At 48.5% G+C, this 22,999-nt stretch overlaps 1 protein-coding gene across 1 annotated transcript; it reads right to left on the reverse strand.

Annotated features, from left to right (window-relative positions):
* Positions 1-3,396: 3,396 nt before the first annotated feature.
* On the reverse strand, positions 3,397-21,964 carry VAMP8 (vesicle associated membrane protein 8). The gene is made up of 3 exons (XM_061592750.1): positions 21,674-21,964; positions 7,341-7,496; positions 3,397-4,743 (listed from the first exon to the last, which is right to left on the reverse strand). Exons 1-3 carry the CDS (start codon positions 21,674-21,676, stop codon positions 4,600-4,602), a joined length of 303 nt encoding a protein of 100 aa, XP_061448734.1. The 5' UTR covers positions 21,677-21,964; the 3' UTR covers positions 3,397-4,599.
* Positions 21,965-22,999: the final 1,035 nt, after the last annotated feature.

Raw genomic sequence — 22,999 nt, forward strand, 5'->3', positions numbered from 1 at the left:
TATTTTGCAGTTGCATAGTCCTGTCCCACATTTCATCAAGGAGGAAAATCTGCTAAGCAACCAGGAAAGAGCAGGAACTGGGGGAAGACAGCTTCCTTTCCGGCCAGCCCTCCTTACTCTCAAGGAGACCTTATCCTGGCCCTCCCTGGGAGCTGCAGGAAAGACAAAACACTTTAATTTAAAAGGAAAGAACACCCCAACCAAAACTAAATCTCACTCTGTGTTCTATTTCAACGAAGAAGTTTCAGCCAAAAAGACAAACGTATGAACGTGTGTTTAGAGCTTTGCAAGCACTCCTAAGAAAGATGATGGTTTAGATTTTTCTTTCCCAACCTGGCGCCCTCCAGGTATTTTAGGCTACAACTCGCATTAGTAACAGCCAGTACTGTGGGGGAAGGTTGATTTAGAAAATTTGGTTTCACTCCATAACCTTTCCCCCTAATAACTCATTTCAAACACACACACATTTTTTAAACACACACTTTAAAAAAAAATCATGTTTAAAAAAACGATGATGACATTTATCGTTGGCAGTTCGATTTCAGAAAAAGTGTTATTGGCACACACAAGAATATTCACTCCTATCTAGAATCCTAACATAGAAACACTCTCAAGTACCATTTCATGCCAACCACACTAGCAAGTTCACAAAAGTTGTTTTTCAGTAGCGATTTCCTTGAAATTTTCATTCTGGACAGCAGGGGGCACTCCTGTCCTTTATGTTATTCCATGTACTGTATATCTTTGTTCCCCCAAATCCAATCCCTTTTGCATTTTGACAGGAAGTTTTCAAATTCAGCATTTTAAAAAAACCTGGACACTTAAAAAAAAATATTTAGCATGCTCAAGACTGCAATTTGCTGGGATAGCAAAATCCAACTGAAAGGGTGTACTTGCATGAGACAGATAGAATTAGAATACACAGGGTCCATTCCCCTGTGGGCATGAGACAGAATTCATCAGCTATTGGTGCACACAGTGAAAACTAGGAAGTTTTACTGTTAAGTGGGGGAGTGCGGCGAAAGTGTTTGCTGTTCAACAGACTGCAAACTGAAACTGGTACACAGCTTCTCCAGGCCATCCAAAATTAAGAAGCTGTTTCCCAGATCTAAGTACAGAATCTTAGCCACAGAATCACACCAGCCTTAATTTCTAAAAAAAACCCACCGCCATTTGATCCAGAAGAATCCAAAAGGTAACGTACATAGAAAGCCTCAATTGGCTGAACTAGAATTTTAATACTGGACCACATTTTCTGTTCTGTCTCTTGTTCACAAATAGTTTTCTTGGAAGCCTCCTGGTTTCAGTCTGAGGGAAGGCAGAGCTGCAAATGCCTCTGCCCCTTCTCCTTGGCCCAGAGACAGCAGGGATGTGGCATCACTACTGTCTTTTCCATCACCTGCAAAGGTTTTTAAGCGTCAAAATGCACATCACGATCAAGGCAGCACTTCCCCTTGGATTGCAGAGACAGGATGTCCAAATGACTCACATAGTCCCGGCTAGAAAGCATCCCAAGGAGCAAATGTCACTGGCAGCAGGACAGCCAAGTGGCCTGGCTTCAACATGCTGTGGACAGCTGGTGTGGTGTAATAGTTGAGAGCAGAGGCTGCGAGCCAGGAAGTTTCCTGTTGAAGACTCACCTTTGCATTAAGCAAGCCACCATCTCTCAGCCTCCCCTCTGTAAAGTGAAGGTAAGAATACAGACCTGCTTTACGAGGTTGTTTTAAGGGGATTACTGAGCCTGAATACTCAAGAGGCACTCTATAAATTAGGGGTGGGGAAGTGGATCTCGCCAGTGAGCCAAGTTTGACAGGTGGGTGGGGCTGCCCACCTGCCAATCACCTGGTGTCACAATGTCAGTTGACCAGTTTTTGCCACTGTGCTGAGCACACTTTGATGCCCTGACGATCAGTTGATTGTCATATATGATCAGGTGGGTATGGCTTGGCCAAAATTAATTAGGTCCACAAGCCAGATTCTGTGGCCTCCCAGATGTTGTTACAACTCCATCTCCCATCAGCCCCAGCCAGCCAGCATGGCCAACCGTCACTCAGGGAAGGCGAGAGCTGCAGTCCAACAGATTATCCATCCTTGATATAAACCTGAAGTGTTTTCAGTTGCATTAAGAATAATATGAAAAATGCTCTGAATACAGTAGAGAACTATGTAAAATACATATATAGTTCTCCCAGCAGCCTTTGCTGCCACCTGAAACCTAAGATTTTGTCTGCTACTTTCTCCTCTTCCCACATTCCATCTTGAGACGAAGACCAGATGAGATTGTTCTTTACCATCAGCCAACTTTTTCCATCTCCTGACTTGATTTATAAACTATCACAGGGGTGGATAACCTCAGGCTCAGGCCAAACGCACCCCTCCAGACCTCTGTATCTGACCCTTGGAACTCTCCACAGGCCCCATCCCTAACCACCTTTTCTCCACACATTCCTTGACTGCAGATGTGTAGTCCTGTTGTGACGCAGCAGGACGCTATCCCATTTTTTTTTGCAGGCAACAGCCCACTTTGATCCACGACCCTACCATCACCCCTGCCATCTCAGAGAAAGAGAAGGCAGGAGAAGAGCCCTCCCCCAGCCCAAAACGATAGAGCAGAGGCCTTGGCAACAGCCTTCCCAAGCAGGGCCAGACTGCACAGGAGGAAGAGGAGGTGCCCCACTGCAAGGGGACAGCATTAAGCAGAACATTCGCCCATCGCAGCCTGTCTCTTGCCTGCGGTTTGGCACCTCCTCTTCTTCCTCCGCAGTCTGGCCCTGCTCGGAGAGGCTGTTGCCAAGGCCTCTGCTCTATCGTTTGGGCGGGGGGGGGGGCTCCTCTCCTGCCGCCTCCTCCATAGTGGCAACGGCGAATCTGCAGGAGCTGCAGATCCCATCACTGCAGCGGGTGGGCTTACTTACTGAAGACGGGGTCCTTCAAGTGTGTATGTGTGTGACAGAGAGAGAGGCTGCAAGGGGGTGTGGCATGACTGATGAAGCGACCCTGCACTTCCCAATTTGCCTCTACACTACTGCTGGAATGTGACCTTGAACTCTGACACGACGGTCGCTTGCCTGGAGGGAGGATACAAAGAGGTGTGCGCGTGTATGTAGAAACTAGCCTAATGTGCAAAGATACCATTTATAGCCATTCCTCCACCTGCTTTTGCTTCTGGCCCACGTTGCCCTTGGCAGGCTGGCCCAGAATGGAATGAAACAGCCCAATGAAATGTTCCAGAGAACACAAAAGCTTGCACCCTTTATTTTGCGGCATTTGTCGTCTAGTAATACGGAGTTTGTAATCTTGCTTACGGGCCCACACAGCTACCGTTTACTTTTGAAACAAAACGCCACGTGTTTCTACCGGACCCAAGGCCACAAAATGAGAGTCGTAGAGGCAGACTTCTTCTAAACAGATTTCTGTATTAGCCAATGACTTATAAATGTATCTGTTACAGCTAGCAAATCTGTGTATGAAGGGGGGGGGGAAATCCACTAGAGGGGAGACCCTGCTAAGATCAGAGGAGCTTCATCAGGAAAGACGGAAGCTGAAAGGCCCATCATACAGAGTGGCATAAACAGAGGATGCTAGCCAGGCCTGGCAGAGAGAGATGGGGGAGAAGCCAGGCTCCCTCTGGCTCCATTCAGGGTATTACACCCCAGGACAAGCATCCGGTCTGTCAGTGTCTCAGAATCAAGGTCTACAGCAACTTTTGCCAACCTGGTGCCCTCCACATATTTTGGACTGCCACTCCCATCAGCCCCAGGGGTCCAAAACATGGGGACGGCACCAGGATGGCAAAAGGTACCCTATGAGGTTAATTACACAGCTGTGACAAAAGCAGAAACTTGAAGCATCTTTGAGAAACACCTCCTTCTTAGTCTTTTCTTTAAAGCCATCCCAGCACAAACATCTCCTCTCCAAGGTGTTCATGGGTGACTAGAATGCCCAGGCACACTCTTTGCTAATGCCCACTCCCTTTTGTAAAGGGGAATACAGCCCTTCCCCCCCATACCAAAAATCACAGAAACTATACAAGGAGTCTCCCCCCACAGCATTTGAGCTTTATACGCAGGGCCTCCGATACGGCTGGGAGCCCCCTGGCTCCATTTTGGCCAACCAGGAACTATGCTCCCTTCCCTGGCTCCTTTGTCAACACTGCCACCTACTTAAGATGGAGAAGGCTAGGCCAGCTTCCTAAAAGCAGCAGCGACAGGAGCGGCTGAAGATCTGCCTGAGAAGCAGGAGAGGTGAAGAAGAGAATCTAGCAACCGGGAGACACAGACATAAGAACTGCATTGCAAGCCGTTGCTGGCACCAGAATCTGCAGCTAGTGGGGTGGCGGATGTGTGTGTGTGTGAGAACAAGGCTCAGGTGACTGAGGGTGCAAGGGAAGCCGTTAATTCTTACTGGCCTGGGGCAAAAGAGAGAAGAAGCTCTTGAGGAAGGCAACAGGGCAACCTTCCCCACACCGAACTGGCAGGCTGGAGGGTAACCCCAGCACTCAGCCAAGTGTCTTGTGGCTCACTTAGTAATTTCAGCTATTTAGAGAGGTGGTGGCAGACGGGAGACAGAGGAGCGAATGGAGAAGATCAGGAGGGAGAGTTAAGTTGGGATGACACCAGTGGCCAAAAGAATAATCAGGACGAGAATAATGGCAACGATGACGCAGATGATGGCGATCATCTTGACATTCTTCCACCAGTACTTGCGCGCCACCTTCTGGGAGGTTGTCTTGAAGTGTTCTGACTACAACAGAGAGAGAGAGAGGAAGAGAGAGGTGGGGTCAGTTATGAACATGGGAGGGAAGAGACCCCCTCGCTGTCACCAAGCATTAGGCAGAAAGTTTGAGACAGAGAACACAAAGACCTTCTGCACATAATGCATAATTAACGTTATCCAACGCACTGGCACAAGAAGGCGGTGCTAGCCATCACCTTAAAAAGGGATTGGCCTGCCCTTGGCTATTAGCTATGACAGTTCAATGAAACCTCCATTTACAGGGATAGTCTCTCTCTCAATATTAGGTGCTAGGGGAGAAACAAATGAGGGCCATAACCTTGTGAGCTTTCCAGAAACATCAACCGGAAAAAGGAAGCATGATTCAGTGTTCCTTTGGTCCTGCCCAGCAGGGCTGCTCTTAGGATCTCTTAGGATGTTACAAATGCAAACAAAGGGATTTGAACAAGTAGGGTCTGAGTCCTGGGTCAAGATTCTTGGCTTTCTTCTTAAGAGATGGTCACAGCTAAAGGAATATGACTCAAGTCCCACTACAGACCTACAGGATTTGATTGCCATTGGGTGTTTGAGAGAACCTCAGTTCCACCATCAGCTGTGGCTACCTTATCCCACCCTTCCTCCCAACGGAGCCCAGGTGATAAACATTAGGCCTCAGATGACAATCACAGGTCCAGGTAGGCTCATATGGGGCAAGATGGGCCTTGAAACACCGGGGTCCCAGGCAGTAGAAGACTTTAGGTCAACCCCAACACTTAAATTGGGCTCAGAAACTGACTGGCAGCCAGGCCCAAATCAATGTCTTATGTTCAGAATGCCTTGTCCCAGTAAATAATCTGGCCACAAAATACTGTACTCGTTGCAGCTTCCAAACAATCTTCAAAGGCAGTCCAAAGCATAATGCATTGCAGTCATCTGATTGCTGGTTTCCATCTTCTATAACTCCATCAGGCTCCTCCTTCAACAGTTATCTAGAGCAGCCATTCCATCAGGCTGCTTAGAGAGGGAGAGAGATGGACTTCTCCACCAGCTCTGCTGAAAGACCAGCACCTTTCGGCTCTTCTCCAAATTCTTTCCATTCCTGCTGTTCCCTACAGGGTCTCTGTAATTGTGAATGAGTGCCTGAGCTTGCTTTTCCTCTCCTCCCTTCCAATCCCTTTTCCTTTTGGACTGCGAGACCGAAGGCAGCAACTGTCTTCTCACTGATGTTTGGTAAGTTACTCTGGGAGCCACTTTTTGCCTCTAAGAGTAGGATAAAAATGCCTATGAAATAATGTTTGTGTCTTTGTCTTTAAAGTGTTTCTGGCATTTTCTAAAGGTTTCATATTTTGTATTTAATATTTCATTCTACTATTGTCTAATCCACCATTTGATAGGACCACTTGATGACGGGGAGGTGTATAAATTGTATAAATAATAATAAATACATGGCCATCACTCAGCGACACAGCATCTGCGTTGCATTCAGAAGGTCCCAGGTTCAATGTCCAGCATCTCCAGATAGGGATGGAAAGTCCCCCTGCCTGGGGAGCTGCTGCCAGTCAGTGTGAATAATACTAAGCTAGATGGACCAATGGCCTGATTCAGTATAAGGCAAATTCCTAGGCTCCAAGGGCCATAGCTCAGTGATAGAGCATCTGCTTTGTACACATAAGGTCCCAGGTTCAATTCCCAGCATCTCCCAGTAATGCTGGACAGAGACCCCTATCTGAAACCCTGGAATTGCTGCCTGTCAGTGTAAACAAGATTGAGCCAGGTGGACCAATGGCCTGATAAGGCAAATTCCTATGCTCCATGGCACCCCTTTCTGATCAGACACCCCAAATCTAGGCTGCCTAGCAGCCCTCCTACCACCAACCCCAACTGACTTAATCCAAAGTCAGTCAAGATCTTGCATGTTTCCGTGCTCTGAGCTTACCTAAGGCAGTATGGCCAGCTGATCAACCATCAAGGAAGCTGCTTAGCGAGTCATAAATACCACAGCTGCGCAAAGGGCAGTGTGTGGCCGGAGCTATCCTAGCTAGCTCAAGGTTTAATCAGCCACTCTGCAAACAGCTCCACCCAGCCTGCACTTGCGCTCCTTGAACACATGCCTGCCTCCAGTCCAACACTGCTCCCTGAGAACAGCTAGCTCGCATGTCCCACCCACCCTCCGCTCCCGCTCCAAACAACTGGTTACATGGCTGACGCAGATCACAGAGTCTCGAAAAGCAATGCGCCAGAGCCTTGCTTTGAGTCAGGAGAGATTTCAGCCTAGATGTGCCCAAGCCTGCAATAACAAAACCACAACTGGATCAATCTAAAGAGCCACAAGTCCTCCAACCATGGCCTCCATTAGCTTTTCTACCTGGAGAACATCTTCCCTCACTATGGACACTCCACGGAAACTGACAAATGGGGCACAGAAGCCAGTGTCACTTTCCCCAACACTTTCTTGTTCCTTGGAGAAATCTGACCGCAGACTCTGTCCCTTTTCTTTCCCCGTCACTAGGCAAGTCCCCCTCCCACTCAGAGAAAGGAGTTGGCCGCTGCCTGTGGCAACCACACTTCCTCGCCACTTCGCTCAGAGAGCATTTCTCTGCCCCCCCCCCCAGCGCCTCAGAGCCCACCGTCGCCTCCAGGTCCTCCGTCTTGTTGCGCAGATGGTCCAGATTCTCGCCCCTCGCCAGCATCCGCTCCACATTCTGGGTCATGATGTTCTTGACGCCCTCCACCTCACTATGGAGGTTCTTCACCCGGTCGTTCGCCATCCCGGTGCCACCCTCCTGCGGAGAGGAGAAAGATCTGGGCTTAGGAAGGCCGGGTCACCCAAGCATGTTGGCAACCTGAAGCATAAAACCCAAACTGAACCCCCCTCCCCAGTATATACACCCCCCCAACAAACACATTTCTGGAAAGATCTTTAGAAATAAGAACTGTGCAAGGAGAATATCCGGGAAATTTATGCTTCTGGGAGCCGCTGTCTGCCCAGCTCCTGCTCTGCCAATATCTGTCTCACAACTGCCACTATCATCATGCCCTTATACAAATCTATGGTGAGACCACACTTGGAACGCTGTGTACGGTTCTGGTCATCTCACCTCAAAAAGGATACTGCAGAGCTGGAGTTGCGAAGGGCAACTGAAACGAGCAATGAGGAAAGGTTTCAACATGAAGGGCTTTTTAGTTTTGAAAAAAAGTCGAGTAAGAGGAGGCATGATAGAAGTGTGTAAGATTCTGGACTCCCAGATTCCCAGTTCTGGACGCTGCACTTTAAGAAGGATGCAGACAACCTGGAACAGGTTCAGAGAGGGCAACAGGGATGATCAGGGAGCTGGAAACAAAGCCCTGTGAGGAGAGACATGAAAGAAATGGGCATGCTAAGCCTTGAGAAGACTGAGGGGAGATAGGATAGCACTCTTCAAGGAAGAGTGTCACACAGAGGAGGCTGTCACACAGAGGAGGGCCGCGATCTCTTCTTGATCATCCCACAGTGCAGGACATGGAATAATGGGTTCAAGTTGCAGGAAGCCAGATTTCAGCTGAACATCAGGAAAAATTTCCTAACTGTTAGAGCCGCACGACAACGAAACCAATGACCTGGGGAGGTGATTGGCTCTCCAACACTAGAGGCCTTCAAGAGGCAGCTGGACAGCCACCTGTCGAGGATGCTTTAAGCTGGATTCCTGCACTGAGCAGGCGGTTGGACTCAATGGCCTTATCGGTCCTTTCCAACTCTACTCTTCTATGATTATGCACAGTGTGGAGAAAGCGGACAGAGAACAGTTTTTCTCTGTTTCTCAGAATACTAAAACATGGGCTCATCCAATGAAACCGGAATATTCAGGAGTGACAAAAGAAAACACTTCTTCACACACAGCACAAAGCTAAGCTGTGGAATTCGCTCCCAGAGGCAGTGATGGCCGTAAACTTGGATGGCTTTAAAAGAGGGTTAGACAAATTCATAGAGCATAAGGCTTTCAGTGGCTACTAGCCACAATGGCTACATTCTACCTTCACTATTGGAGGCATTACACCTCCGAATACTAGTTGCTAGAAACTGAAGGAGGGGGAGGAGGGGAGAGTGCTGTTGTGTTCAGGTCCTGTTTGTGGGTTTCCCACAAAGGGCACCTGGTTGGCCATGTGAGAACAGGATGCTGGACTAGATGGGCCACTGGCCTGATCCAGCAGGCTCTTCTTATGTTCTTTCTCCCTCCTTAATGGGGCCCAAAATCTGTCACTGAGGAGGCTGCCTCGTGGGTTGGCCATGTGAGAACAGGATGCTGGACTAGATGGGCCACTGGCCTGATCCAGCAGGCTCTTCTTATGTTCTTTCTCCCTCCTTAATGGGGCCCAAAATCTGTCACTGAGGAGGCTGCCTCGTGCAAACGCCACCTGCACAGGGAAAGCACAAGACCCAAGGCATGCATGTAAACAAAGCAAAGGGCACCGAAGAGGAAGAGAGCTGAAATTAATCCCTTGGCCTTGCACCAAGAAACCTTTTGAAAAGGGGAGCTACATTTGATCAGTATGATCAGGCTGCTGTCGTACCAGAAATGCCACTTTCACCCTAACCCTGCCTCAGAGTTCCTCAGATGTTTTGAAACGGAAAGCCCCACTTTGAAACTTACTCTGTCACCACCTGCCTTCCCAACCCAGCACCACCCAAGCGTTCCAGAGACAAGGGCACAGGGATCCTTGTGTGCAGCTCGGTCCCAGGTTCAATCCTTGACATCTCAAGTTGGTTAAAAGGCTCTCAGGCAGCACATGATGGGAAAGACCCTGCCTTATTCCCTGGAGCTGCTGCCAGTCAGAGTAAGCAACACTAGGCTAGATGGACAAAGCACCTGGCCTCATGTAAGGCAGCTTCCTAGGTCTTCCTCACCCCACCCCCACCGCTTTGTGATGATGGGGCTATCATCATCATCATCATCTTATTTATATGCTGCCTTTCCACATAAAATTGTGCAGCAACTTACAACAAAGGATGTGTACCAATTCCACATACCACAAGACATGGTGACAGCCACTGATATGGCTTTAAAAGGGGGGGGAAGGTAAGACAAATTCATGGAGGGCAGGTTTATCAGAAATCATTAGCCTTGATTGCTAAATGGAACTGCTATGAACAGAGCCAGTATACCACTGCATACCAGGTGCTGAGCACAAACAAGGGGAGGACCTCCATTGAGGCTTGCTTAGGAGCCTTCAGAGGCATCTAGCTGGCCACTATCAGGCAGAATGCTGGGTCAAAAGGATCTTGGTCTGATCCAGCAAAGCAATTCTTGTGCTTTTAGCTACACACTTCATGGATCTGGGTTACAGCACAGTTTGCAGATGGTAGTTTTGCAAGTATCAGACATGCCGGGGGAAAAGTAGTTAATTACTACAGTTTGTCCTTCATCATTCCTTAAATCTTCATGTGAATCAAATCCTCTACTTTTAGCCATTACTTCCGCTGCTTCTGTGCTTTCAAAAGTTCATTTGCCGGCTTTATCATGTGCTTCCAAGAAAACTGAACACGGGCAGACTCTACTGTGCGGGCACAAACTGTAAACACAGCTCACATTTTCCCCTCAAGTGACATGGAACAAGATTAATCTTCCTGGCATCTTTTATGCTTTTGAGAAGAGCTTCATTAAGTTCATTAGTACCCTTTAATTGGAAGCATACCAGTCCCAGTATGACATCTGCACAGATCTCAAATCGGTCGTCCTGAAGCACTAAGTCCTTAAATTCATGCACTAGCTTAACATGCTAGATTCTATGTCAATGGTTCCCAAACTGGGGGCTGTGGACTTATCCCATGGGGTCTGCAAACTCCCACTTACCAGCTGCCCTCCTCCCCACCAGGAGCATGGACAAGGGTGCAGTCACTGCCACAAATCTAGTGTGGATCAGTGGCAGGTCCTTCTTCCAGAGAGCATTCCAGACAGCAGGAAGAGGAACAAAGACTCAACCTGTCTCAAGCTCGAAGACGATGATGACCTGGTGTGCAGCAGTGTGAAAAACTCCAAGCTAGGGATCATTAGGAAAGGAATTGTAAATAAAGCTGCCGATATCATAATGCCGTTATTTGGAATACTGAGTACAGTTCTGGTCGCCTCACCTCAAAAAGGATACTGTAGAGCTGGAAAAGGTTCAGAAAAGGGCAACCAAGATGATCAAGAGGATGGAGTGACTCCCCTGTGAGGAAAGGTTGCAGCATTTGGGGCTCTTTAGTTACTTTACAGAAAAGGTGAGAAAGAGGCGACATGATAGAAGTGTATAAAATTATGCATGGCATGGAGAAAGTGGACAGAGGAAAGTTTTTCTCCCTTTCTCTTAACACTAGAACTCGTGGACATTCAAGGAAGGTGAATGTTGGAAGATTCAGGGCAGACATCACAGGACACAGTGATGGCCACCAACTTGGATGGCTTTAAAGGAAGATTAGAAAATGCACGGACGAGAATAAGGCTATCAGTGGCTATTAGCCACAATGCCAATGGGTGGTATTCAATGCTAGTCAGGGCAGACCCACTGAAGTTAATCGATATGACTGACTTAGGTTCATTAATTTCAGTGGGTCTACTCTGAGTAGGAAAAGCTGGTATTGCACAGTGGAGAGGAGAGCCTGGCTGGGAGTCCAGAGTCTGTGAGTTCAAATCCCTGCTCAGGTCTCCTGGGTGTCAGGGGCCAGCTAAAGATCACCCCACAGGGAGTGGTTCAGGAGTTACGTGCCCTGCCACCTGTGCAGCTGTGGGCAAGCGGCATAGTCCCAAGGAGCTCAGTTGCCCCCCAGCTGCCAATTGCGGACAAAGGGGCTGGCTTGTGCAACTGTGGCAAGCTGAGCAGGCCCTGGCCAGCTGGGGAGGACTAGCCTCAGAGGGAGGCAATGGGCCCTCTGAATACTGCTTACCATGAAATCCCTATTCATAGGATCACCATAAGTCAGGATCGACTTGAAGGCAGTCCATTTCCATTCCTACTCCGAGTAGGACTCAGCTGACAACAACCCTTTGTTCTCCCTTCACTGTTGAAGGTGGTAAGCTTCTGAATACCAGTTACTGGGAAGTGCAGGAGGGGACAGTGCTCTTGCGCCCAGTTCCTGCTTGCGGGCGTCCCATTGGGGCATCTGATTGGCCACCCTGAGATCAGGATACTGGACTAGATGCCCCTCCCCTCTGATCCAGCAGGCTCTTCTTAAGTTCTTAAGATCCTATTCCTCCCCACTGAAGTGAGACCTGTTCCACAGTTTGTGAACGATTGACTTAGCCGCTAGAGGAGAGGTGGGCAACCTTTTTGAGTCCAAGGACCATTTGGAGGATGGCACATGTCAATGGTGGGCAGAGCTAGAGGCAAAGTGAGTAGAGAAATGGATATAAATGCTTACTTTTGCCTACTATATTCCAGCTACGCATACCTCAGAGGTTTAACCCCCCCCCTCTCTCTCTCATTCACTCACTAACTGTCTCTGTCACGCACGGGGGGGGGGAGAGGGAGAGAGGATGCATTATCCCAGTTTAGGATACATTCCAGTCAAGCAAGAGCACTTGAAAGAGGTTAGACCATATAGATGCTCTGACGCTACAGTTATTAACAGTGTGCCATATTTCTTCATTATAAGAGCATCAGAAGAGCCTGGCTGCTGGATGGGGCCAAAGGTCCATGCAGTCCAGTATCCTGTTCACATAGTGGCCAACTAGATGCCTCTGGGAAGCCCACAAAGAGGCCCTGAGCACAACAGCACCCTCCCCCCGATTGATTGACTGGGTTTATTTATAAGACCAACAAAGCAATCATAATGCCAAAATGCAATTTAAATAACATCCCAGAAGCATATAAAGATCAAATAAGGAACAGGTTTGAGGCTTTAAACTTAGTTGACAGAGAACCAGAAGAACTATGGAATGAAGTCAGAGGTGTTATCAGAGAAGAATGCAAAAAGACAATACCTCTAGCTAAAAAGAGAGAAAGACCCCAATGGATGACTGAAGAAACTCTTCAAATGGTTAAAGAGAGAAGGAAAGCAAAAGGAGATAGAAACACAGTCAGAACCATAAATGCAACAATACAGCGACTAGTACGTAGGGACAAAGAGAACTATTACAATAGTTACTGTATAGAAATAGAAGAGGACAACAAAAAGGGTAGAACAAGAGCCCTGTTCCAAAAGATTAGAGAAATGAAAGGGAAATTTAAACCAAGAGTAGGGATGTTGAATAATCAACAGGGGAACACACTGACTGACAGATGAAATAAAAGGAAAATGGAAGCAATACACCGAAGAACTCTATAAAAGAGATGCCAGGATGGCAGATTCATTCACGGAGGAACCATATGATGAAGAACCAGAAATTTTAGAATGCGAGGTGAAAGCTGCTCTTAAAATACTTGGAAGAAACAAATCACCAGGAATAGATGGCATACCAATAGAGTTGCTACAAGCTACTGAGACTGAATCAGTCCAAATTTTGACTAAAATCTGTCAAGACATATGGAAAACTAAACAATGGCCCACAGACTGGAAGTGTTCCATATACATCCCAATTCCAAAGAAGGGGGTCCCAGGGAATGCAGTAATTATCGAACTATTGCCTTAATATCCCATGCAAGTAAAGTAATGCTTAAGATTCTACAACAAAGGCTCTTGCCATATATGGAGCAAGAAATGCCAGACGTCCAAGCTGGATTTAGAAAGGGAAGAGGTACCAGAGATCATATCACAAACATATGTTGGATAATGGAACGGACCAAGGAATTTCAGAAGAAAATCACCCTGCGCTTTATAGAGTACAGCAAACCCTTTGACTGTGTAGATCATGAGAAACTATGGAATGCTTTAAAAGAAATGGGGGTGCCACAGCATCTGATTGTCCTGATCCGCAACCTATACTCTGGGCAAGAGGCTACTGTCAGGACAGAATATGGAGAAACCAATTGGTTCCCCATCAGAAAGGGTGTGAGACAGGGTTGTATTTTATCACCCTATTTGTTTAATCTGTATGCAGAACATATCATACGGAAAGCAGGATTGGACCAAGAAGGAGGTGTGAAAATTGGAGGGAGAAACATTAAAAATTTAAGATATGCAGACACCATACTCTTAGCAGAAACCAGTAATGATTTGAAACGAATGCTTATGAAAGTTAAAGAGGAAAGCACAAAAGCAGGACTACAGCTGAACGTCAAAAAGACTAAAGTAATGACAACAGAAGATTTATGCAACTTTACAGTTGACAATGAAGACATTGAACTTGTCAAGGATTATCAATACCTTAGCACAGTCATTAACCAATATGGAGACAATAGTCAAGAAATCAGAAGAAGGCTAGGACTGGGGAGGGCAGCTGTGAGAGAACTAGAAAAGGTCCTCAAATGCAAAGATGTATCACTGAACACCAAAGTCAGGATCATTCAGACCATGGTATGCCCGATCTCTATGTATGGATGTGAAAATTGGACAGTGAAAAAGGCGGATAAGAGAAAAATCAACTCATTTGAAATGTGGCATTGGAGGAGAGCGTTGCGCATACCATGGACTGCGAAAAAGACAAATAATTGGGTGTTAGAACAAATTAAGCCAGAACTGTCACTAGAAGCTAAAATGATCATACTTTGGGCACATAATGAGAAGATATGATTCACTAGAAAAGACAATAATGCTGGGAAAAACAGAAGAGAGTAGAAAAAGAGGAAGGCCAAACAAGAGATGGATTGATTCCATAAAGGAAGCCACAGACCTGAACTTACAAGATCTGAGCAGGGTGGTTCACGACAGATGCTCTTGGAGGTCACTGATTCATAGGGTCGCCATAAGTCGTAGTCGACTTGGAGGCACATAACAACAACATATGCCCCCTTTCCACAGTGACGTGTGCCCAAAGTGGCTTAGAACAAACACTCAAAATAAAAGCACTAGGGGAGGGGAGAGAAGTCAGTTTGCAAAACATAGGAATACATTCAAATAAGACAAAAGTAAACAATTTAGCAAACATAAAATAAATTCAATATTACAAAAGAAATAATTGAAACTTAAATACGTAAGTACAATCCATCTCTTTGGCCTTTGTCACTTGCGGAGGACTGGTGGAGTTCCATGGTTTGAGGCAGCTCTTTTACTCTTCTTCTTTCCTAGAAGTCATATTTGACCTGCAACAACCGGGATTCGGAGGCAGAGCATAGCCATCGTGCCTTGTAGCCACTGATGGCCCTCTCCTCCATGGATTTTTCTAATCCTCTTATAAAGCCATCCAAGTTGGTGGCCATTGCTGCCTCCTCTGGGAGCAAATCCTAAAGTTTTAAGTGTGCACTGTGTGAAGAAATACTTTATTATTTTAAGTATGCCACACCTTAAATGCAGCACAGTGGTCGCTAGTGTTATTAGAAACCTCTCTGGAATACCAAGAGCGCTAGATACGGCTAAAGAGATCAAACAATACTTGTCCTAAGCAAAAGGTTTGTCATCGCTGTTCATAAAGATGTAATCACAGTATCACTGCACTTGCCCAAGATTTCCACATAGTTGTTTCCTCGGTAATTCTCAGAGTCAGATGACCACACTAGAATGCAAGGACTGAAACCAAACAGCCAAACTCTCCCGCTCTAGAAGTGGAGCTTGCAATCACCACACCCACGATTTCGGAACACCAAGACAGTTTCTGAGCTAAAGTTGGAGGCAGACCTGACTCTTTTCAAGAAGGGTATATAGAATGTGCAGGAGTAGTTACCAATCACTCTCAAAGTTCATTCGCAGGTTTCTGTATGTGGGCCTCCCGACTGGAACGAGGCCAGCCCGGGACAGGACTGATGCAGAGAGGCAACAGAGAGCTTCCTGAGAGTGCTGCTGCAATTCTGTGTCTGAATTAACAGAATTATACCGTCATGCCCACCAGCTTGGCAGCCAGGCTAGTCTACTACTCCCTTTGTCAGCCTGGTGCCTTCCAGATGTTTTACACTACAACTCCCATCAGCCCCAGCTAGCACAGCTGAGCTGACTGTTGATGACGGGAATCATAATCCAAAACTGCTAGAGGGCTCCAGGCTGGCATTGCAATAAAACCAACAAAAATCTTGTAGCACCTTACAGACTAACAAACTGCAGAGCTATAGCAAAATATCTGGTCCCCAGGAGATACCAGCTGGAAGGTGGCAAAGATGGAGAACTGCAACGTGCAGAGAAACAATGGGAAGCCTCTACCAAAGGGAGCTCTTTCTGGCATACAAGAACTGGTCATCACTGGATCAATTTCACAGTTTGGGAATTACTGTTGCAGAAAAGAAGAACCAAGATCAATTAGGGCAGTCCCTGCAATGGCCAAACAAAGGAGACTGTAGCTGAATTCAGAATTCAGCCTGACTTGTGTTTCTATTAAGCACGGCATCACTTTCATCAAAATAATCATTTGGTGGAACGGAAGTATATTAATTACAGGCTCATTTTTCTAACTAATTGCAGCTTTCCATATACCAGCAAGGTTGTTAGACTGAATCATCAGTGTCTTGTTTTTGGTACTATGGCAGATAAGCAAATATGGATGGATCCAATTTCAGACGTCACAGAGCCACTGGAATTTAATTTCTAGCCTGGAGCCTTTTAAAAACAGGTTGTACCTCCTGGAGGAGGTAACTATGGGGGGGGGGAGAGGGGAAGATAAGAGTTTTGTGGGAAATTCTACAACAAACAGCAAAACCTCCAAGGGCTAGGGACAACGACTCCTGCTTCAACCAGCTGTCAGGAGCACATTAAATGCACTCTGTAACTTCCCAAACCTGAAAACTAGAGAACAACAAAAAAAGAGTCCCAACTCATGGTCCATACACATTTAAGGATGCTGGGAGAAAAGATTCAAAAGGCGTTCCGTCCAGCCTGCATGTGGAGTCACACACACACACACTCCACAGATATGCAGAGTATGTCAAGCATCTCCCAGAACCAGCAGAGCCGCTCTGGGCAGCTGCTATACAGGCAGCAAGAGCACAGCTTGGGTTTCAGGAGGGCCACACATACATCAGGGCAGTCTTCTCCAACCTGGCACTCTCCAGATGTTCTTGACTGTGACTCCCATCAGCCCCAACATCAGAACTGCTCTTTTTTTGGGGGGAGGCTTTATCCTCCCCACCCCACCAATCCTTGGCAGCAGGGGAAAATGGGCAGAGCTGCCCAGGAAGTAACCAAGGGCTACATGCGGTGTCTCTTCCTCCAGAGAGTCTTCTGAAATATGATAGGTGAGCCTTGGATTTCTACAGGACAGAAAGTGTCTGTTTCCTTTCAGACACTCCCCAGTTTTGTTTTCGAGTGTTCTGTCTGGCAGTCCAGTGAGATCTATGGCCTTGGGTCAGAGGCAACAAAGAAAAAGTCAGCTCACACAGGGCTTCTCTGTGCCACTGCGCGCAATTGCTTTGTACTAGCTGGAAGACAAGCTGCATAAGAATTACTCCACCTGCTTTCCTCCCACAAACCTGCAACCACAAAAGGGCACTACGTTTCTGCCACGGATAAAGCTGAAGTGCAAGGGTGGGCCAGCGTCAGTTTTGCAAGGCAGGGCTGACTTCTCCATTCGGCACAGTAGGCACAGTGCCTAGGGCTCACAATACTTTTAGGGGCCCACGAAAATGTTTTAATCTCTTTTAAAATCAGAAGGGAAAAAATGAACTTTTAGGGTCGAAGAAAATGTTTTATTTTTTTTCTCAGATCAGAAAAAAATGAAACCTTTAGGGCCCACAAAAATCTATTAAATTTTGCCTAAAACAGAAAAAAACAAAATGTTGAAGTATTTAAAGTTATATCAAAAATAATTTTTAATATTGATGTTATTATGGTGGGAGGGGCCCATGAAGGCAAAAGTGCTATGGCCCACAAAAGTCATAATGCGGCCCTGTTGCAAGGTCTACTCTTTTTATTAGAACTCCCATGGCCCATTTGACCTTTGTAAAGGTGGTTAAATTTACAAAGCAACTCAGGATCTCTTAAGAGCATCAGAAGTGGATTGCTGGGTGAGACTAAAGTGCAAGTCCAACATTCTTTGCAAGAATCCCAGAAATCAGCAGGTGCAAAGCAGTCCATAGTAACCAGCCAGTAGCCCTGCAGTTTGTCCACCTCTGCTGAAGTGGACCTTAAAAGACAAGCTTGAACAGGTTTGGCCAAGGGCTTCCCAGGAACCATCCTGTTCTTGGGGCAGGATTTCTCCTGCGAGATTTACCTACCACTTACACTCACCTCTTTCTGATCCCCTCCCTTCACAGCATTTTGTCTCTCAATGTGCACTTTCCCTCCTACAGTTCTGCTTTTATTTGCCAGATTTCGATTCCAGCAGCGTTTTCTGCCTATTTCACTCTATTTTATATTTATATGCCATCCTAAAAATATTTTGTTTATTGGCAGGCAACGTATCACTTCTTAATATAAGCAAGACACTCTCCATATACTACCTTGGTGGCCAGAAATCTCAACCACCTCCCAGATGGTGATCAGGCTCTATAGCAGAGTAGCATCACCTTACATCCGGGGCCGGAACCTCAGGGCCACAGTCTGAATGTGGCCCTTGGGACTCTGCCCAGGCCTCGACCCTGCTCCATACCCCCTCGAGTGCCTTTGCCTGACTGGAATGTGCTCTTGAACTCTAAAACACCCCTTCTTTGTCTGCATGGAGAGATGCTTTGGGTGAGGGGTGGGGGGGCTGCATAGCGACTCCTAACTAAATGCCACTTTCAGTCCAAAGCTAAGAAGAGACACCTCTGTTGCTCCACCCACTTTTGCCTCAGGCCGCGCCCACCAATGGCTTGACTGTCCCTTCAGACTCCAGTAGCTACAAACAGTGAACGCCAGTTGAGCAGAGACTGTTAAGAGCTGCAGCCAAAACTTTGCACCAGCCTTGAAGGAGTGTAAACATAATTGTGGGAGCTGAGAAAATGGGGATGGTTTATAATGCATATTATGTTAAGAATATTAACATAAGAGGATTGAATTTGTTCTTTAGCAGCCAAATTCAAGTATGAGAGCTTGCATAGCCACGTTTTGATTGAAATGGACTGCCTTCAACTTGATTCCCACTTATGGCGACCCTAGGAATAGGTTTTTCATGGTAAGCGGTATCCAGAGGGGGCTTACCATTGCCTCCCTCTGAGGCTAGTCCGCCCCAGCTGGCTAGGGGCTGCTCAGCTTCCCACCGCTGCACAAGCCAGCCCCTTCCTTGTCCGCAACTGCCAGCTGGGGGGCAACTGGGCTCCTTGGGACTCTGCAGCTTGCCCACGGCTGCACAGGTGGCAGGGCACGTAACCCCTGAGCCACTCCCTGTGGGGTGATCTTTAGCTGGCCCTTGGCACCCAGGAGACCCGAGCGGGGATTTGAACTCACAGACTCTGGACTCCCAGCCAGCAGTTCTGATTATAAAGCCCCAAAACAACCCTCATCAATCCTTTTCATGAAAGCACTTTCAGAGCACAAAATTTCCTAGTCAGAAAAAAAAAATGTCACAGCTGAGGGGACGCCCACACGGAAAAGAGGACCTCAGCCAAGCAGTCTTGTACTTGAGAGTCTCTTTGAAGAAGTTGAAGAAGCAAAATATTGCAAGGCCAAGAAGGGTTAACTTGCTGGGTGTATCTGGGCAGAGTTAGCTTTTGGGGGGGGGCACACATGGGCCCCCAAACCCCACAAAGTGCTAGTGTGGTAGCTGGGAGGTGAAAGACAGCGTGGTCTTGGGCAGTGGTGGCCCCCGTCCACTCGCCTCTGTTGGAAGACAGAGCTGCACGTGCCACATGGGCAGCCGGTGCCTCCCAAACCAGCCTGCTCCTGCGCAGAGGAGGAAGATGCTCCGTCACCAATGTGGAGCACAATTCAGCTGCCTGCCCAGTCCGTCTTTGTACATGGAATGGGAGAGGGGTGCCATTTTGCACTTCGCCTCAGGCAGCAAAATGCCTTGGGCTGACCTTCCTTGTTTCACCCACCAATGGAGGGAGGACTAACAATCGTCCCAACCCACTTCTCCGGAAGCGCAGAGACAGCCCACTGAGGAGCAAAGCCACGGCTGGCCTTCCATGGCACGCTGCAGGCTGAAGCAACCTGCTTTAGGCGGTACGGGGGGGGGAGAGAAAAGGACGGAGCGCAACTAAGGCAGGAACTGATGTCCAAACGATGCACCAAGAGGCGCTGGTCCTAGCGGGGTGGGGTGTATTTGGGCTCCACTTCAGGCAGAAAAATGCTTTGGGCCGGCACCGAGCCAAACAGCATAGGACTGCGTAGAGGACTGACCCTGGAGCGGTTGGAATTGGCTTTCCTGGAGAGCTGGCATTTCGAAATCCACAATTCCACAGCACGAGAGGCTGGCCAGCACTGCCTCCTCTTGGAGCATCCTTTTGGCAGCTTTGCCAACAAGACCTGAGTGGGACATCCCACGCAGCAGCACCACCACCACCACCAGGGCCTAGAATGAACAGCGGCCTTGTCTGCAGACCAGGAACAGGAGGAAACTATTTGCTGGGAGATGCAAAAAGGGAGTCCGTAAGTCTGGATCAAGGCAATGGGGGGTGTTAACCCTTTCACGGCACTTTCCATGGACCCAACATATCCTGTGCTTGTTTCTCTAAATAATAATAATAATAGTAATAGTAATAATAATACCACCACCTACAGTCACCCTGAGGCTGCTCAATTCACTCTCCGTGAAAGGCACACCTCAGCTCAGATGAAGTCTTGAGGCTGCCCCATGAGGTTCAGACCCCTGCACAGTCTCGCACTTACACACAAGTCCAAGTACATCTCTGATGTGGGTCCTCACCCTTGCAGAAGGAACTTGCCTCACAAGGTTGTCGTGACAACAGTCAAGAAGAAAGGCCATAAAAAAACCTCTTTCCATATTTAAAAAACGGCTACAAAGCTAATGAATAACTGATGCAAGAATAACCAGAAAATGGAGGTGAGACAGAGGAGCCTTCCCCAACCTGTTGCTCTTCAGATGTTTTGGACTACAACTCCCATCAGCTCCGACATCAAACAATGGACAGGAAGGAACTCCTGAATGGACAGGAGTTGTACTCTAAAACATCTGAAGAGCAACAGGTTGCAGAATAGAGGCTACAGTCTGGAGAATCCCAGAAGAGAAAAGGACAACTGAATACAGTTTTAAAGATGAGATTAAACATCAGGAGAAACATCCTAGCAATAAGGACTGTACGTTGATGAGGCAGGCTGCCTCCAGAGGTGGTGGGTTCTCCTTTGTTAGGGGTTCTTAACCAGCAGTTGGGCGACGACCTACTGTGGATGCTGTGGAAGGGGCTTTCTTGCATCAGATGGGTTTGGACTAAATGACCTTTGAGGTACCCCAATGACTGGGAGGGAAGCAAGATTTCAGTGCCCCACCGTGGCCTGATGCAGGGATTAAAATGTTGGTTTGAGGCCTAAGAAGACCAGCGTTCAAGGTACGTGGCCTCGGGTCAGAAAGCCAGGAAGGGGCCGGGCGCGGAGCTCAGGCAAGGGCCGGGCTCGAGTCACGGCCGAGGGAGAGCGAACAAAAACACAAAACCCCGCAAAGCCGGTTTCGAGAGGCCCCAACCAAGAGCCCCTCTCGACGCCCTCCTCCAAAGCCCGGCGCCAAGCCCCGACGCCGGCCAAGCCCGGCCCCGGCTCCGAGGGAGGCACAGCGGGGGAGGTCTGGCAGGCGGGCGCGCAAAGCCAGGGAGCCCGGCTCCAGCCGGAGCGCGGAGACCCCAAGCGCCCGCCACACGAGGGCGCGCACAGCTCCCGGCCTGGAGGGTCGCGGAGGCAGGAAGGCGGCCTCCAGAGGACCGCCTGCCTCCGGGCCCCTTGACGTGGCGAGGATTGGCGCCCTCCTCGTCTTGGCCCGCCGCGACAATTCCCCGCGGCCCGGCTACGTCGAGGCGCGGCGCCGGCAGACCCGGGGCGCGCAGAACGAGCGAGGGACGCGCACCCACGGACCGCTCTGTTGGCGCCCCAGCGGCTGCCAGCCGGGACACGAAAGCTCACCATGCGCCCGTCGAGGGACCCCCGGCAGCCGCTTCCTGCTCCCTGGCTAGCTCGCCGAAACGTCCAGCTTCTTTCGCTCTCGATCCCCACCGCCGCCGGCCGCCCCTTATTTCCTTCACTGCCTGCCTTCTTGTCTCAGGTGGCCTTGGGCGGATCCCGCCCGCCGCTCCGCCTCTCGGGAGCAGCAAGCTCTGGAGGAGTCACCGAAAGGGCGCAAAGCTGACACAACCACACCCTCCGGAGGGGGAGGGGAGAGAGGCCGTGCAGCGCCGAGCACAGCTGCCCCCCCTTCTGGATCGCACGCCCAACCACGCGCCGCACCCTATCCCATAATAATCGGGGAAACCAAGGACAAGGTTGGTGCCGCCCACCTTCTTTCCTGAGCCTGATCATTCTCTTTGCCCGTGACTCTCTCGAGCCCTTCGCCGAGGGAACAGCCGTCGGCTCCGGTGACCGCTGCGGCCCCCAAACGACCCGCCCGACGAGTCTCGCAGTACCAAAGAGCCTCACAGAACTCTTCCTCAGGCTCGAACAAAAGGAAAAACGGGGTGGGAAGAGAAGGTGCTGGTGCGAAAGGGACGTGGTAGAAGCTTCGACAACTTTACTTTCGACTTTTTCTATACCGCTTATTTACAACAGTCTCTAGCTGTGTACAAAAAAAAAACAGGGGAAATGACGATCAGTGTTCCTCTGCACAGTGGTACAGTTTGGGCATACAGTACATTCCAGGAAGCGTTTTGCAGACCACTGGGGTGGATTGTGCAAAATATCTCCAGCTGCTGCACCCCAAAGCCCTTTGGGGCTAAGAAGCAATGGCCTCCCTCCCTTGGAAAAATAATTAAAAGTAAGCAATCAGCAGAGTAGTAATTGAGGAGAGGTCTGCATGCCAACAAATGGGAGGCACGCAAACCCCCTGACCTGGGGCAAGGTAGTGGAGAGGGAGGTCTGGGGAGGCAAAGAGGGTTGCAGGATGGGGAGAGAGTTTCCCCAGTGGCGGAGGGAGCGCAGCTTGAGTCTCTCTAGGTTATCTTTCTAAGCACTCACTCAGGCATGTTTCCCTCCATAGTATGTTGCAACCTCCTCACTCCCTCCATCTACTCTGCAGAAAGACATCAGCAATATGATTCCCCAGGACACACACACACCGCTCAGTGGCAGCTGGTGGGCCCATGTCAGTGGAATCCATTCCAGGTTCAAGTTCAGACGAACACCTGGAGCAGATTCTACTGCCCCACTGACATGGAACCATGTGGTCCATGAAAGCTTATGCCATAATAATTTTCTCGTCTTGAGGTTGCCACAAGACTATTTGTTTTATATATATAT

Source organism: Rhineura floridana, chromosome 12, assembly GCF_030035675.1.
Source record: "Rhineura floridana isolate rRhiFlo1 chromosome 12, rRhiFlo1.hap2, whole genome shotgun sequence".
In the NCBI taxonomy this organism is placed as follows: domain Eukaryota; kingdom Metazoa; phylum Chordata; class Lepidosauria; order Squamata; family Rhineuridae; genus Rhineura; species Rhineura floridana.

Excerpts from the sequence above, each read along its gene's own strand:
- VAMP8 (XM_061592750.1), bottom strand. Across the intron at positions 4,744-7,340 it reads CGGAGGACCTGGAGGCGACG|TCAGAACACTTCAAGACAAC; the intron begins GTGGGCTCTGAG and ends TCTCTGTTGTAG.